Source organism: Labeo rohita, chromosome 4, assembly GCF_022985175.1.
Source record: "Labeo rohita strain BAU-BD-2019 chromosome 4, IGBB_LRoh.1.0, whole genome shotgun sequence".
Classification (NCBI taxonomy): domain Eukaryota; kingdom Metazoa; phylum Chordata; class Actinopteri; order Cypriniformes; family Cyprinidae; genus Labeo; species Labeo rohita.
In genome coordinates, this window is record NC_066872.1 from 1,977,803 (window position 1) to 1,995,189 (window position 17,387).

General features: G+C 36.1%; 2 protein-coding genes across 13 annotated transcripts in view; both read left to right on the top strand.

Annotated features, from left to right (window-relative positions):
* Positions 1–570: 570 nt before the first annotated feature.
* On the top strand, positions 571–15,640 carry LOC127163661 (zinc finger protein 721). 8 transcript variants are annotated; one of them, XM_051106953.1, is made up of 4 exons: positions 571–620; positions 1,146–1,251; positions 8,136–11,512; positions 11,597–15,640. In XM_051106953.1, exons 2-4 carry the CDS (start codon positions 1,167–1,169, stop codon positions 12,869–12,871), a joined length of 4,737 nt encoding a protein of 1,578 aa, XP_050962910.1. In that variant the 5' UTR covers positions 571–620; positions 1,146–1,166; the 3' UTR covers positions 12,872–15,640. The 8 variants fall into 8 exon arrangements, with proteins under 8 accessions (XP_050962910.1, XP_050962912.1, XP_050962911.1 ...); XM_051106955.1 differs by having other exon boundaries at positions 8,136–10,876; positions 11,297–15,640; XM_051106954.1 differs by having other exon boundaries at positions 8,136–10,792; positions 10,877–15,640.
* Positions 578–17,387, top strand: part of LOC127163662 (gastrula zinc finger protein XlCGF8.2DB-like) — a 43,734-nt gene continuing 26,924 nt past the window's right edge. For 2 of the 5 annotated variants that reach the window (XM_051106962.1, XM_051106959.1), the window contains exon 1: positions 16,849–16,898. The gene's annotated coding sequence lies outside the window, so the exon portion shown is untranslated. Of the gene's footprint in view, positions 621–16,848; positions 16,899–16,920; positions 17,016–17,042; positions 17,225–17,387 lie in introns of those variants that run through there. The other 3 variants (XM_051106963.1, XM_051106965.1, XM_051106964.1) reach the window with 3 other exon arrangements.

A 17,387-nucleotide genomic window follows, 5' to 3' on the forward strand; every position in this document is an offset into this window, starting at 1 on the left:
CCTGATTTTTAAATAGTTGTATCTCTACCAAATATTGTCCTATCCTAACAAACTATACATCAATGAAAAGCTTATTTATTCAGCTTTCGTATTATGTATAAATGTATAAAGAAAAAATGACCCTTATGACCCTTAAAATGACTGGCTTTGTGATCCAGGGTCACATTTAGTCAAAATGTTTTAAACCCACCATCAATGTAATACTTTATAGTCAAGGCACTTTAATATTTTAACCACACCATTTTAACTGAATAAATCTTACATTTGATTTATGTTTTTTTTTTCTGGGGAGAAAGGGAGATTCAGTTTTAAATAAAATCGTTAGATCACTTTTAAATTTGATATATACACATTCTTAAATATAGTTTTTATTCTAATACTTTAATACGAAGACAGTGAAATGTTTTGCAGTTGGTGTTATGAATGGTGAGCACTTCTCTTCACACATTTAAAAGCTTTCATTGGTATTGATAGCTTTGGGAACCCGCTAGCTATTCCTTGAATTAATCCTGTATCTTATTATCTGTATGTGAATTTGTATAGACAGGACTTTTATTTTGGTCTGACGACGTGACGTCACAAGGCTGCGCCGCGCTCCTGCGTCTGTGCTCTGAGGAAAGGTTTGTACTGTGTTTTCGTTCATTTAAAGTATCTAAATCATTACGAACCGTAGTGAACTACATGCGTTAACTATTGTTTATGTAATACTTTAATATTAAAGAACGTTATCTTGTGTATGTTAAGCGCGAGGAACAGAGCGATTGCGTCTCATTTCGCTGCATATATATCGTAAATCAGTTTAGTAAACACCAATTCGGTCACTGCCAAGTAGTGATGGAGAAAGAAGCCTTTTAAAAACGAAATTGAAACAATTTCGCTCCAAAATGACTCTCTGTTTGTAATCGCTGGACGTTTGCTAGTCAAAACAGTGTAAAGCAACGACGACAACAAACGCGTAGTAAGTTCTACTGTGAATGTTTTGATGAAAACACATTATATTGTCATGAAATAAATGTAAATAATAATTAAACAAATGGGAACTGTGTATATAAATTGCGTTTTTTGGTTTGCTTGTTTTTAGCTCCGATTGAGAAATTTCGTTTGCATGTATTTTTTGTTAATTATTCTCATCTTAATCACGACAGGGTGTACAAACACACAGGAACATGGCGTTTATTAAAGAGGAGAACGAAGACTTCAGGATTGAAGAAGTGTTCAGTATTACACAAAAAGATTTCGAGGAACAAACAGGTTGGTTTTCATTCTCAATGCATTGCAAGGATTCTTATAAGGGTTGCCAGGTTTTCACAAATCCTGCACAAATGCTACTCAAAAGTAGCCCAATTGCATTTAACGTTAAAAAGCATTCCAGGGGCTAAATATTACGTTATTGAGGTTGTTTCAACCCACTGACATGACAACAGTGTTAAAACAGTGTTATTATAATCTCATCATGAGTTTGTTATGATTGGAATGACATGAAAGTGTAGTAGTGTATGATGCCCAGCTTTTCTTCTGTAGCGATTTACAAAGTTGGCAAGTGTATACCTAGTGTTTTAACATCTGCTCAGATTTTCAGGTAGTGTATTCCAGCCTTGAGAAGGACCTACTTCCAAAATAAATGTTGTTTTAACAGCCAAATTCATTAAACACGTTCACGTACGGTCTTGAGTGCATTCTGAATTTCAAAACCATTATAAGTTGTTAGATAAAAATAACAGAAGATAAGTTATAAGGAACTTATTTGGTTACCAAATTATTCGTTCATTTGTCACATGACAGACACAGTGAATGAATTGTTCACGAATGACCCGTCACGCTCAAACAGAAAACACTAGCCTGAAATGACTTCTGTGACGTAGCTGTCACCATATAACATATTTGCATGAATGTATAATATTTGCCTGCTGCTACTTTGGCTTGCCATCACACATAGTTATAATGTCATGAAGATGTCTTATAATTGATTACTATAGTGAGGAAGTCATGTGTTGTTGTTATTTTTTAACTGGGAGAGGAAACATCATTACATGAACACTTGAAAGAAAGAGGAACTGGTTGAATGTATATATTTTTTAAAACCATTCAACCTTTTGTTGTGTTCTCACCATTTTTCTAACGACTTCTTCTTGGACTATTTAGTTTGATGCAGGTCGGTTTGGTATATGGACTTATAGTTTTTAGCGTGATGTGAGAATTGACACAGTTGTAACATCTCATCTATAATGTTAGAGAGTTATAAAATAATTACCATGAAATGTTTTGCGTATCAGTTCAAAAATAAAATATACAGAAAATGCAATCAAATAAACAAAAATATAGGCTATGTCTAATTGTATTTAATGTACTTAAATGTTAAATGTTAGCATTTTAACATAGATACTACTTGTGCATTCAGTTTAACAGCAGTTTCTAGCAATGCAGCCTTTCTCTCTGGTCTTATGACAGCTGTACCTTTATGGTTATTAGTAGGCCATTAGCACATTACAATCTAAAATTGCTTTTTAAAGCATTAAAGCACTGAAAACACTAAATTAAAAGTTAAAATCAGTTACATTCAAAATTTAAAATAAATAATAGAAAACAGACTACATTTAAAGGAGAAGTCTATTTCCAAAACAAAGATTCACATATAATTTACTCACCCCCTTGTCATCCAAGATGTTCATGTCTTTCTTTCTTTCTTCAGTTGTAAAGAAGTTGTTTTTTTGAGGAAAACATTTCAGCATTTTTCTCCATATAGTGGACTGATATGGTGCCCCAAATTTGAACTTCCAAAATGCAGTTTAAATGCGGCTTCAGATGATCCCAAATGCGGTTGTAAACGATCTCAGCTGAGAAAGAAAGGTTTTATCTAGCAAAACTATTGGTTATTTTCACAAAAAAGAAAGTATACTTTTTAATGTCAAACGCTCATCTTGTCTTGCTTTGCCTGAACTGTTTTTGTTCCGGTTCATGACAGTTCGGGTATGTCGAAAAACTCCCATCACCTGTTCTCCCTCAACTTCAAAATTGTCCTATCTCACTCTTTACCTTTTTTGTTAAGGGTGTTTGATCTTCTTTGCATGTTCACTTTGCAAAGACTGTGTCTGTACTTCTGCAGCGATGTAGGATGATTTTGAAATGATTTTTGAAGTTGAGGGAGAAAATGTTTTTTTTCGTATACAAGTTTTCGACAAACCCTAACTGTCTTGAGCCAGAATACACAGAGTTCAGGCAGAGTAAGACAAGATGAGCGTTTGAGATTTAAAAGTAATTAAATTATTTTTTTTTTAATGAAAATAACTGATCGTTTGGCTAAATAAGACCCTTCTTCCTCGGCTGGGATCATTCACAACCGCATTTGTGATAGTTTGAAGCCACATTTAAACTGTATTTTGAAAGTTCAAAATCGGGGCACCATATCAGTCCATTATATGGAGAAAAATGCTGAAATGTTTTCCTCGAAAAACAACTTCTTTACTACTGACGAAAGACAAGAACATCTTGGATGACAGTGGGGTACATTATATGTGAATCTTTATTTTGGAAGTGGACTTCTCCTTTAAGAGGAATACACTTAAACTCATTTGAGCTAGTAGCCTACTTAGGGCTGTGTTAGCCAGCTTCCATTTGATTTACAGTTATTACTATCATAATACATTTATATGTCGGATTAAAATTGTACATGTGTCATATTTAATGTCCAACAATAAATATTTGAGCAAAATGTATATTTTACTCAAAATTATTTTGCTGTTCTATTGCGTTCTGTCTGTTTAGCACACATGCAAGAAGCAGTGCTCTTTCACTCACTCACTCCTGACAGCCAAATGGATTTATTTGCATGCCTTTCTAACATTTACATATGAAAATATAATTGTGACATGTCCGTTATGCACCGGGGAAAGCTCAACACCTCAAATGCCTTAAAAAACCCCCACAAATATATTCGCTGTTTGCCATGGTGGATCGATTTGATCCATGATTGACATTAAGGGCTGATATTGTTTTGACTCACTGAACCAATCAAATTAGTGAGATTATGTTAACTTAAATTGCCTGGGGCTGAATAATCATAATAGGAGCAGACTGGTTTTTAAAGTGATGAACTGTGTGTGTGTGTGTGTGTGTGTGTGTGTGTGTGTGTGTGTGTGTATACACAAAAAGGTCGGTTCCAAAACGCTATAAATCTATTTTGATTAATTTGAGTAAAAATGTTTTCTTTACCAAGAAAGTGGCTAGATGAAAACCACTATAACCTTTGTAATGGCATTTTTTTTTTAACTTTATTAAAAGTATATCATCTTTTATGTCAATATATATTTTTTTATATATATATATGTATATATAAGCTTTTTAAAATTTCTAATTAAAACGAGAGAATAAGAATAAGTTACTAATCAAATTAAATCAGTATTAACAAAATTAATTTGTACTACAGAGGTGGCACAGAAGAACACAAAAGTGGCTTGTAGGTGTATTTTTATGTTTAATGAGGCTCAGACGTGGTATGCATGCAGTCAAATTCATAAATTCATGTTGAGATCAATGTTTTAAGTATAAAAGTATAAGTATAAAATTTTGAATATAGAAATATTAAATGATTTAAATAACTTTAAAAATTAAACTAAAGCTGCCAGTAGGTGGTGGTATTAATTACTGATTCATATCATTCATTTGATTTCTTTCGAACAGCTGATTCATTTAGGAATAATGCAAGTGACAGTCTTTATGAATGGGTAATTGATTCATTGACTCACTAGATCAGTTTAGAAAAGCATGTTCATTCATAAAGGAAACACAGCTGTGTTTGAATGGAGATGCGCAGTAGCTCAGTTGTGACTTTTTTAGATGAAATAGAGCAAAATCAGGCAATAGTGTTCTAGTCAGACAATGTATGTAATGTAATATTAACTTCTTGTTTATTTAACCATTGTATTAAATCAGTATCTCATCTACAAACTCCCTTAAAAATCATTAAAAGCTGTCACTCATCTTAGTTAATCGTGATCTCACAAAGTTCCTTTATAATCAACAAAGCTCTCTACACTGCACAGTGAATCTCTTTTTTACACTCTCTCTATACTTTATGAGAGGATTCGTCAGATATGTCTGTGATACATTACTCAGTGTTGAAAACTATGGATGCAGGGTGTATTCAGGGTGCGGAGCCTTTACTGTTTACAATGCGTGAAATGGCGCTCTGTGATTGGCTGAGCGGATGAATCGCATTTTGCAAAGAAGGGAGACTGGCGTTTGTTGCGGTTTGGACAGATAGGGTGAAAACATGACACAATAACACGGCGGATATCACTTTCTGGGTAGAATTAAAAACTGCTTTTTTAATACCGACCAGATACAATACTGATTTTGGCAGGAACTAAATTTTGTAAAAAAAATGGCGTTTATTGCTTTTCGGAACCAAACTCTCCATATGAAGAGTTTAGATGCAAAAGCCTGTAAGTTTATCTGAAGTTTTTCTTTAAAATAAGTATTTTATGTCCTATGTATCGGTTTCTACCTAAGTACCGGTACATCTGATTGCGCTGAGGGTGGGATTTAGATTTACATCCATACATACACAGGGTTTGTCTCTGAGCAAGATGACTGTTTTGTTCCTGATTGAATCAACAGAATGATTCAACAGTGACTTGCTGATTTCATCTCACATTTGAAGTATCTTTTTATGTTTTAAATGATTTCAAATAGCAGTATTCAATGTTTTATGATAAAAATATCAAAACATTTATGAGTTTGTAATTGCAGTTTAAAGCATTCTATGTCTCAATAAGCATTAACGTGTAAATACAACTAAATGCACTTCATATGCAGCTTCTGCACAGATGAATTTTGTTGATACTGATTTCATTTGTTTAGTAACAGCCTAAATGTATTATTATTGTAATTGACTGGTTAAATGTACAAATTTGATTCAAAAGTCAATACACACTTTTAGGAAAAAATGTCCTTATAAAGGTAAAAATGGCCATAAAAGGTACAAATCAATTTAAACTTATTGGAAAAGTATTTCTATCACTGCTGTGAACTGACCACACAGAATATGAAGAATATCAAAAACTTTAGGAGTCAGCTGTCCACAGTAATCCTTAAAGGAGAAGTCCACTTCCAGAACAAAAATTTACAGATAATGTACACACCCTCTTGTCAGCCAAGATGTTCATGCCTTTCTTTCATCAGTTATAAAGGAAGTATGTTTTTTGAGGAAAATTTTCAGCATTTTTCTCCATATAGTGGACTGATATGGTGCCCCAAGTTGGAACTTCCAAAATGCAGTTTAAATGCGGCTTCAGACAATCTCAAATGTGGTTGTAAACGATCCCAGCCAAGGAAGAATGGTTTCTAGCAAAACGATCAGTTATTTTCATTAAAAAAAAAAAAAAAAATACAATTTTCTGTTTTTACAATGTAACAATTTTTTTTACAATGTTTTCTCTACGAGGAAAGAAAGGCATGAACATCTTGGATGGCAAGGGGGTGAGTACATTATCTGTAAATTATCGTTCTGGTAGTAGACTTCTCCGTTATGATATCTGCACAGTAACACTCCGCAAAATATTGTCTAATTATCGTTGTTGATAAATAGATAATAGATTTTTAATTGTGGAAACGATATAAACGGTCATAACACCCAGCTGAGATACATGACATACAACTTTAAAGACACAAGATTTTTCATTAAAATATCCCAAACCCACTAGAACAGTGATATATTTTGCTGACTTGTGTACTTACATTTATTTCAGATGTTTAAATCCAGGGAGCGTTTTAACTAGTGGCCCATCCCTTGTCATTGCATCACTTGCCAGTGATGTCGTACACCATCAACGCTCCAGCGACCTCTTTTCACAGTATTATAAATTATACTTGTAGCTCTTTTTTTGCAATGTAAGTGATTATAGTTTACATTTATAAGTATTGCCCTAAATCTTTAAACAATTGTTTAAATTTGGTAATATCAGTACACCGTAAAGCATGTGCAGTGGTTTGTGGTACAAACATACTTTGATTTATTTAGTACTGAAATGCTTCTAGGAAGTTTATTGTACATTTTATATGAACTTATGTACTTTTTTTTTTTTTTTACAGTTACCAAGTTTCATGCATTTAGTTTTATTTACATCTAATGATAATTTATTTCGTCAAACCTCCTCGTTTCACTTCCACAGCTTTCAGTCCCACCCAGCTTTATACTACAGTGACGTTACTAAGTCTTTAATACATTAGCTCATCCATAAACATGATTTATTGCCAAGTCTAGTCGAATTGCATCAGCTGTGGGTATAAAGATGACAAGTTCCGTGATTCCACACTTAATCATGCCATCATCAAACTTTGTGTTTTTTTTGTTTGTTTGTTTTGAATATGTGCCCTCTAGTGATAATCTTGTTTATTAGCTTCATGTGTCATGTTTAAAAAGGGTTTGTTGTTTGACTTTGTTGAATACAGAACAGAATGCGAAAATCTAATGGAAGTTCAGCATCAGAAAAGATAGGGTGAACACGTAATATGAGTGAACAGCGAATGATCTTCCTAGTCATAACAGCGATCACAGATAGAGAAAACACAGGCAGGGAGCACTGGAAGCAGCTAATGCTCATCAGATCGCATTAAAGTGGACACAAAAAGTGGAAATAAATTAAAAAGCATGAAGTTCACACGGTCAGAATGCCATTCATTTAGTTAAGTCCGGAGCAAAACAGAGCCACTAATGGTTTATGACAACAGTGTCTCAGATAGTGTGACAACGGATTAATGTAAACAGTACATACTGTAACTGATATGTTGAGTAATTTTTTTAATTAAGCAGAAGCTTGAACATGTGACACATGCTAGAACAGACCTCAGTAGTTCTTGAATGTCGTCTTTTCCTTTTAATGGAGATTGACAAACCTATTTGAAGTTGCATACCACCACCTTCTGCATGAAACTTGTATGACATCTTGCATAATAAAGGATCAGACTTAGGCTGGCCAATACCGATTAGATAAAAACAATATTTAAGAGGTTCTGAGAATACATGCTACACCTTTTTCAGTAGCACATTAACACACATTAATTTTGATGTTTTTACATTTACAATTAACAATGTTTTTGTTGTCTGTTATAATTGTTTTTTGTTTTTTTTGCCTTAGACCTCACTGCACTGAAAGAGGAGAATAAAGAACTGAATGAAATGGAGGAGAAAGATCAGTATGAGAACCATCATGGTTTCATAACTGAAGGAAAATCTTTCAGTTGCTCACAGACTACACAGACTTCCTCACCAAAAATAATTAAAAAACAGATAGAAAGTAGAAGTAATTTAACCTGCTTTCAGTGTGGAAAGCATTTCAATCACCATAGAAACCTGACAATCCACATGAGAGTTCACACTGGAGAGAAACCTTACACTTGCCAACAGTGTGGAAAGAGTTTCAGTCAAAAAGGAGTTCTTAACAGGCACATGAGAATTCACGCCAGTGAGAAGTCTTATAAATGCCAGCAGTGTGGACAGAATTTTTATCAACGTCGAAACCTGAAAGTCCACATGAAAATTCATGCAGGAGAAAGCCCTTTCACCTGCCAACAGTGTGGAAAATGTTTTGAAGGAAAAAGAAACCTTGATTATCACATTAGAGTACACACTAGGGAGAGTCCTTTCATCTACCAGCAGTGTGGAGTAAGTTTTACTCAGAAAGGAAGCCTTAAAAGGCACATGCGAATTCACAGTGGAAAGAAACCTTACTCGTGCCAAGAGTGTGGAGTAAGTTTCATTCAAAAAGCCACTCTTGATAGCCACATGAGAAGTCACACTAGAGAAAACCCTCTCACATGCCAACAGTGTGGAAAGAGTTTCTGTTCAAATAGAAACCTTTACAGGCATATGAGAATTCACACTGGAGAGAAACCTTACTCATGCCCTCAGTGTGGAAAGAGTTTTCATCAAAAGGGAAACCTTAAACTCCACATGAAAATTCATACAGGAGAGAGGTCTTTTACCTGCCAAGAGTGTGGAAAACATTTCAGCGAAAAAGTAAACCTTGATTACCACATGAGAGAACACACCGGAGAAAGCCTTTTCACCTGTCAGCAGTGTGGAGTAAGTTTTACTCGGAGATTAAGCCTTAACAAGCATATGAGAATTCACACTGGAGGGAAACCTTTCCCCTGCCAACAGTGTGGACAGAGTTTCATTCTAAAAGAAAGCCTTAAAAGGCACATGAGAACTCACACTGTAGAGAAACCTTACTCATGTGCTCAGTGTGGAAAGAGTTTTTATCAAAATGAAAAGCTCAAGGTACACATGAGAATTCACACTAGACAAAACAATTTCACCTGCCAGCAGTGTGGAGCAAGTTTTACTCAGAAAGGAAGCCTTAACAGGCATATGAAAAATCACACTGGAGAAAACCGTTTCACCTGCCAACAGTGTGGAGTAATTTTCACTCAAAAAGCAACTCTTGATAGCCACATGAGAAGTCACACTAGAGAAAACCCTTTGACCTGCCAACAGTGTGGAAAGAGTTTCAGTCTAAAAGAAAGCCTTAAAAGGCATATGAGAATTCACACTGGAGAGAAACCTTACTCATGCCCTCGATGTGGAAAGAGTTTTAATCAAAAAGGACACCTTAAACTCCACATGAAAGTTCATATAAGAGAAAGGACTTTTACCTACAAATGGCGTGGAAAACATTTCACCCAAAAAGGAAACCTTAATTACCACATGAGTGTACACACTGGAGAAAGCCCTTTCACCTGCCAACAGTGTGGAGTAAGCTTTACACAAAAAGGAACTCTCAATAGGCACATGAAAATTCACACTGGGGAGAAGCCTCACACATGCCAACAGGGTGGAAAGAGTTTCGATCAAAATGAAAAGCTTGAGGTACATGTGAGAACTCACACTGGAGAAAGCCCTTTTACCTGTCAACAGTGTGGAGTAAGTTTTACTCAAAAAGGAACTCTCAATAAGCACATGAAAATTCACACTGGGGAGAAGCCTCACACATGCCAACAGTGTGGAAAGAGTTTCAGTCTAAAAGAAAGCCTTAAAAGGCACATGAGAATTCACACTGGAGAGAAACCTTATTCATGCCCTCAATGTGGAAAGAGTTTTAATCAAAAGGGAAACCTTAAACTCCACATGAAAATTCATACAAGAGAAAGGACTTTTACCTACAAACAGTGTGGAAAGCATTTCAGCCAAAAAGGAAACCTTAATCACCACATGAGTTTACACACTGGAGAAAGCCCTCTTAACTGCCAACAGTGTGGAGTAAGCTTTACTCAAAAAGGAACTCTCAATAGGCACATGAAAATTCACACTGGGGAGAAGCTTCACACATGCCAACAGTGTGGAAAGAGTTTTGATCAAAATGAAAAGCTTGAGATACACATGAGAACTCACACTGGGGAAAGCCCTTTCACCTGCCAACAGTGTGGAGCAGGTTTTACTCAAAAAGGAACTCTCAATAGGCACATGAAAATTCACACTGGGGAGAAGCTTCACACATTCCAACAGTGTGGAAAGAGTTTCGATCAAAATGAAAAGCTTGAGATACACACGAGAACTCACACTGGAGAAAACCCTTTCACCTGCCAGCAGTGTGGAGTAAGTTTCACTCAGAAAGCGACTCTCGATAGCCATATGAGAAGCCACACTAGAGAAAACCCTTTGACCTGCCAACAGTGTGGAGTAAGTTTTACTCAAAAAGGAACTCTCAATAGGCACATGAAAATTCACACTGGGGAGAAGCCTCACACATGCCAACAGTGTGGAAAGAGTTTTGATCAAAATGAAAAGCTTGAGGTACACATGAGAACTCACACTGTAGAAAACCCTTTCACCTGTCATCAGTCTGGAAAGAGTTTTGATCAAAATGAAAAGCTTGAGGTACACGTGAGAACTCACACTGGAGAACGCCCTTTCACCTGCCAACAGTGTGGAGTAAGTTTCACTCAGAAAGCAGCTCTCGATAGCCATATGAGAAGCCACACTAGAGAAAACCCTTTGACCTGCCAACAGTGTGGAAAGAGTTTCAGTTTAAAGGAAAGCCTTAAAAGACACATGAGAATTCACACTGGAGAGAAACCTTACTCATGCCAACAGTGTGGAAAGAGTTTTAATCAAAAGGGAAACCTTAAACTCCACATGAAAATTCATACAAGAGAAAGGACTTTTATCTACAAACAGTGTGGAGCAGGTTTTACTCAAAAAGGAACTCTCAATAGGCACATGAAAATTCACACTTTGGAGAAGCTTCACACATGCCAACAGTGTGGAAAGAGTTTCGATCAAAATGAAAAGCTTGAGATACACACGAGAACTCACACTGGAGAAAACCCTTTCACCTGCCAGCAGTGTGGAGTAAGTTTCACTCAGAAAGCGACTCTCGATAGCCATATGAGAAGCCACACTAGAGAAAACCCTTTGACCTGCCAACAGTGTGGAGTAAGTTTTACTCAAAAAGGAACTCTCAATAGGCACATGAAAATTCACACTGGGGAGAAGCCTCACACATGCCAACAGGTTGGAAAGAGTTTCGATCTAAATGAAAAGCTTGAGATACACACAAGAACTCACACTGGAGAAAATCCTTTGACCTGCCAACAGTGTGGAAAGAGTTTTGATCAAAATGAAAAGCTTGAGATACACACGAGAACTCACACTGGAGAAAACCCTTTGACCTGCCAACAGTGTGGAGTAAGTTTTACTCAAAAAGGAACTCTCAATAGGCACATGAAAATTCACACTGGGGAGAAGCCTCACACATGCCAACAGTGTGGAAAGAGTTTCAATCAAAATGAAAAGCTTGAGATACACATGAGAACTCACACTGGAGAAAACCCTTTCACCTGCCAGCAGTGTGGAAAGAGTTTCGATCAAAATGAAAAGCTTGGGATACACATGAGAAGTCACACTGGAGAAAACCCTTTGACCTGCCAACAGTGTGGAAAGAGTTTCCGTCTAAAAGAAAGCCTTAAAAGGCATATGAGAATTCACACTGGAGAGAAACCTTATTCATGCCCTCGATGTGGAAAGAGTTTTAATCAAAAGGGAAACCTTAAACTCCACATGAAAATTCATACAAGAGAAAGGACTTTTACCTACAAACAGTGTGGAGCAGGCTTTACTCAAAAAGGAACTCTCAATAGGCACATGAAAATTCACACTTTGGAGAAGCTTCACAAATGCCAACAGTGTGGAAAGAGTTTCGATCAAAATGAAAAGCTTGAGGTACACGTGAGAACTCACACTGGAGAAAACCCTTTCACCTATCATCAGTCTGAAAAGAGTTTCGATCAAAATGAAAAGCTTGAGGTACACGTGAGAACTCACACTGGAGAAAACCCTTTCACCTGCCAGCAGTGTGGAAAAAGTTTCAATCTAAAAAGAAACCTTAACAGGCACATGAGAATTCACAGTGAGAGGAAGCCTTACACATGCTCTCAGTGTGGGCGGAATTTTTATTCTCATGGAAACCTGAAAGCCCACATGACAATTCATACAGGTGAAACTCCTTTTACCTGCCATCAGTGTGGAAAAAGTTTCAGCCGAAAAGGAACCCTTAAAATGCACATGAGAGTGCACACTAGAGAAAGCCCTTTCGCTTGCCAACAGTGTGGAAAGAGTTTCAGTCTAAAAGGAAGCCTTAAAAGACACATGAGAATTCACACTGGAGAGAAACCTTACTCATGCCCTCAGTGTGGAAAGAGTTTTCGTCACCATGGAAACCTTAAAGTCCACATGAAAATTCATACAGGAGAAAAACCTTTCACCAGCCAACAGTGTGGAGTAAGTTTTACTCAAACAGGGACTCCCAATAGGGACATGAGAGTACACACTGAAGAAAGACGTTTGACCAGCCAACAGTACGAAATAAATTAATTTAAGAAGACATGCTTAACAGGCAAATGAGATTTCACACCAGAGAAAAAGTTTTAATGAGCATAACCTGAAGTCATACTGGAGAGACCTTTTACCTGCATACAATGTGGAAGTTTCTGCAGAAGTCCATATCTGGCTCATGAGAGAGAAGCCATTTACATGTGATCAGTGTGGACAGAGTTTCAGATAAACCTAACCCTTAAGCTCAATCCTTGAGGATACACTCCAGAAAATGTCATCAAAGTGGAAGTTTCACAAATAGGAAACACTTAAAAGTCATGTAATAACTCTCATCAGAGAGAGGTCTTACATGTCACATTACTGTTAAAAGACTTGCAGAAACTAAGCAAACCTTGAGGTTCACACTGGAGATGAATTTTTCACTTGCCCCCGGTGTGGAATGAGTTTCAACCTTAAAGGAAGTGTGAACATTCACATGGGACTTCACAATGCAGAAAGATATTTCATATGTCTTTAAAGTGAATAGTTTCATATATCAAAAGGCCTGTTTACAATTGGTCACGTTATGCATTTTCTCTGATCAGATCTTGAAAAGACCTGGTGGGAATACCCTCCAAAATGCTTTTGAGACACATTTAAATCAGATCGCTCAAACCAAATCAAGAGGTGGTCAGGGCCACATTCTAGAAGAAGCTGGACAATGTAAATGCATCTGGTTGTTGAAACCACGTATGCAAATTTTACTTCTCCTAAAATATTCCCGAAATATCCTTGTGGGTAGTGCGCAGACATATAGCACAACTGTGCTCGCAGCAACCCGAGTTCGAATCCCGCCTCAAGATCCTTTGCCTCTCCGCCCAGTACTTTCCTGTTATCTCTACCTTCCTGTCCATTAAAGGCCCAAAAAAGCCCAAAAATATAACTAATATAGTTATTATTTAAAAATAATAATAATAATAATAAACATCAGAGGGCTTTAACGGCTATGTGGCATGTTATAATCAGATTTGACAGTGTTAATGCAACACACATCGCAACGGATTAAAAAGTAGTGAGTAGTTAAAAGTAGTGAGACTAACCTAGTTAGTCTATCTTTCTGGCAGTGCTGATGCTCTCTCCTGTTGCAGTCTTTGATCTTGAAATTAGCTGATAATGAATAAAATCTTTAGATTTAGAAGATTTATTTTTGGCCTTTATTATGATAGGATAGATTGCGAAGTGGGAGAGAGAGAGGGGCTAGGATCGGGAAAGGTCCTCGAGCCGGGATTCAAACTCGAGATGCCCGCACTACCCATAAGGCTATCGGCGCTGACGTGAAGACACGTGTAAATGGAAACATTTGAACAAATCAGATAGATATCCAATGAGAGAAAACGCATGAAGTGACCAATTGTAAATAGGCCCATAGAGACTACTCTAAGTTCTACTCAGTGTGGCAGAAGGTTTACAAAAAAAGAATTTCAGTAATCAGTTATGCATTCATTCTGGAAGAATTTAAGTAGTGCAAATGTGAGACCCTATTTATATATCTCATTACTCATAGAAATACATTTTTTAAATGTGTTGCCACTAGTTTTTATAACCCAACTTTGAGACCAACATTAGTCATGCAAAAAAAAAAAAAAATATATATTTTGTTGTATATTTGATTGCTACACTGTGTACATACTGTGTTATGTTGTTATGTTAACTGTAAATATATTCCACACTTTTTGCAAGGAACTATTGTGTGATCTTGTCCTCTTTCCTTTTTTAGTTTTCTTTTAGTTGATATCCTTACAGAGAGGTTAGGACGTGATAATTGGGAGTTTGTCTGTTAACAACAATTGGAAATGTAGATTTAAATTTGATCTGTAAGTAGGGGCGGGCTTACCAAGTTTTTATAATTTAGAGGTAAGTGTTGGTAGGGTGGTAGCCAAATCGGTAGAGTGATCATACGTGACAATTTTCCCAGACATGTCCTGGCCAGGATCTGCCTTAAATGTCTAGGTTTAGGCTTTGTTTTCCTGTTTTCATACTCAGCAAAAGTAATGATAAAAAATTAGCAATAATAAGTTTGACAAGTAACTTGCAGGCATTGTACATAATCAACCAATTGTAGTGTATGAGATACTGGGATCTACAGAAAACGATGGAAATGCATGTACATATTATGTGTGCTCGACTTAAAGCGGCACTGCGCAGCCCGATTGGTGTATGACATTAATCAGAAACAGAATCAGAAAGAGCTTTATTGCAAAGTGTGCTCACACACACAGGGAATTTGTCTTGGTGACAGAAGCTTCCAGTGGCCAATGGCTACATTTCCCGAAACCTTCTTAAAAGAGTTAGACTGGAGCCAGTCCAGTATAGGATTGACTTTAAGCTCCCAGTATTTGTATGTAAGTGTTTGAATGGGTTAGCTCTCTCTTACCTGTCAGAGCTCTTACAGGTGCACAACCCTGCTAAATCTTTAAGGTCTTCTGACCAATCAATTTTAGTTGTTCAGAGGATGAGGCACAAGCAAAAGGGGTGATCGGGCCTTTGCAGTGGCAGCTCAAAAAAAGATGGAACGGTCTTCCTTTCCACATCAGAAATTGTCCTACTCTAAATATTTTTAAAAGATGTCTGAAGGCTCATTTTGTGTGCGTAGCTTGTGATCTTCATTATTGTACTGCACTTTGGTCAGTGCTTTATTTTAATAGTGCTTTATAAATAAATAAACTGAACTGAATCTTGCCTATTCTCACCTGTGTCTAAGCTAAATCTGTATTGCGCATCCTTTTGACTCTGTATCAGTTCCACTGTCAATAAATACCACTTGATCATAACGGCTTACAGTGGAAGTGTGTATTTTTTATTATTTGTTTTGCATACATATGGTTTCAGTTGTTCCTATATCGTTTCATAAATGTAGCATTATTTGTATAATGTCAATTGATATGTGTACATATAATAGGATAAAAAGTATTTCGAGTGCAACTGAATGCATTTTTAGCACCTTTCTAAACTTTTCTTAGCTTAAATTTAGTATTTTCTTGCATTCATTAATATTCACTTGTGTGTACTTACACAAGTATAGTTCAAAAATTATAAAGGATGTAAGTCATCAACTTTTTTAAATGTCACATTATAAAGCCTATTGTTTAATCGCGTAAATATTTATTTGTAGGAATACAACTAAAAACAGCACAGACACAAAAGCACTTTAAGTTGCCCATTCAGTCAAAAGGTTTTAAACCCACCATCAATGTAATGTTTATAGTCAAGGCACTTAAATTTTTTTAAGTATACATTTTACATTTAGTTCTCAGAGTAACTTTCATGTCCTTAAACGCTCGTTTTTTTAAGTTACATTTTATTGATTTTTTTGCCCTTATTTGTGACCCTGGACCACAAACCCAGTCTTAAGTCGCTGGGGTATATTTGTAGCAATAGCCAAAAATACACTGTATGGGTCAAAATTATTGATTTTTCTTTTATGCCAAAAATCATTAGGAAATTAAGTAAAGATCATGTTCCATGAAGATATTTAGTAAAATTCCTACTGTAAATATATCAAAACTTAATTTTTGATTAGTAATATGCATTAGTAAGAGCTTCATTTGGACAACTTTAAAGGTGGTTTTCTCATTATTTGGATTTTTTTTTTGCACCCTCTGATTCCATATATTCAAATAGCTGTATTTTGGCCAAATATTGTCATATCCTAACAAACCATACATCAATGGAAAGCTTGTTTATTCAGCTTTCATATGATTTATAAAGCTCAATTTCAAAAAATTGACCCTTATGACTGGTTTTGTGGTCCACGGTCACATTTTATGAGGGGAAACTGAGATGGGATTTTATGGAGATTCAGATTAAATTCGTAAATGTTTAGAATTCTTTCCAAACCTTTACTAAGAAGACAATGAAAAGCACTTTTACACTTTACACAACCAGAGTAAACAACTAAATTCTTGATAGAGAATCTTATTATTAAATCTTATTATTTGTATGATTCGTGTGGACAGGACTTTTATTTTGGTCTGGCGACGTGACGTCACGAGGCTGCGCCGCTCCTGCGTCTGTGCTCTGAGGAAAGGTTTGTATTTTCATTCAAAGTATTTAAATCATTACGCGCCGTAGTGACCTATGACATACATTAACTATTGCTTATGTTACCATCGTATTAATTTATTATTTTAAAACGCTGTTTTGGGTAAGTTAAGCGCATCCACAGACGAGTAACAGAAAAGTTGCGTCTCATTTCGCTCCATATACATCGTAAATCAGTTTAGTAAACACCAATTGTTCACTGGAAAGTAGTGATGGAGAAACGGAGCTTTTTAAAAGCGAAACCGAAACCACTTCGCTGATTCTCTGGTTGTAAACGCTGGACACAACAAATTTTACAATTGTAAAGCAATTGTAAGCAAATGTTTTGATGAAAGCGTAATATATAGTTATGAAATAAATATAATAATAATAATAATAATAATTAAATAAATGGAAACTTTGTAAATTGTGTTCTTTAATTTGTAATGCTAGTTTTGAGCCTGTTTGAGGCACACAGAAATTTAGTTTGGATTTA

Excerpts from the sequence above, each read along its gene's own strand:
- LOC127163661 (XM_051106951.1), top strand. The coding sequence starts at position 1,167 with ATGGCGTTTATTAAAGAGGAGAACGAAGACTTCAGGATTGAAGAAGTG. Across the intron at positions 1,252-8,135 it reads AGATTTCGAGGAACAAACAG|ACCTCACTGCACTGAAAGAG; the intron begins GTTGGTTTTCAT and ends TTTTTGCCTTAG.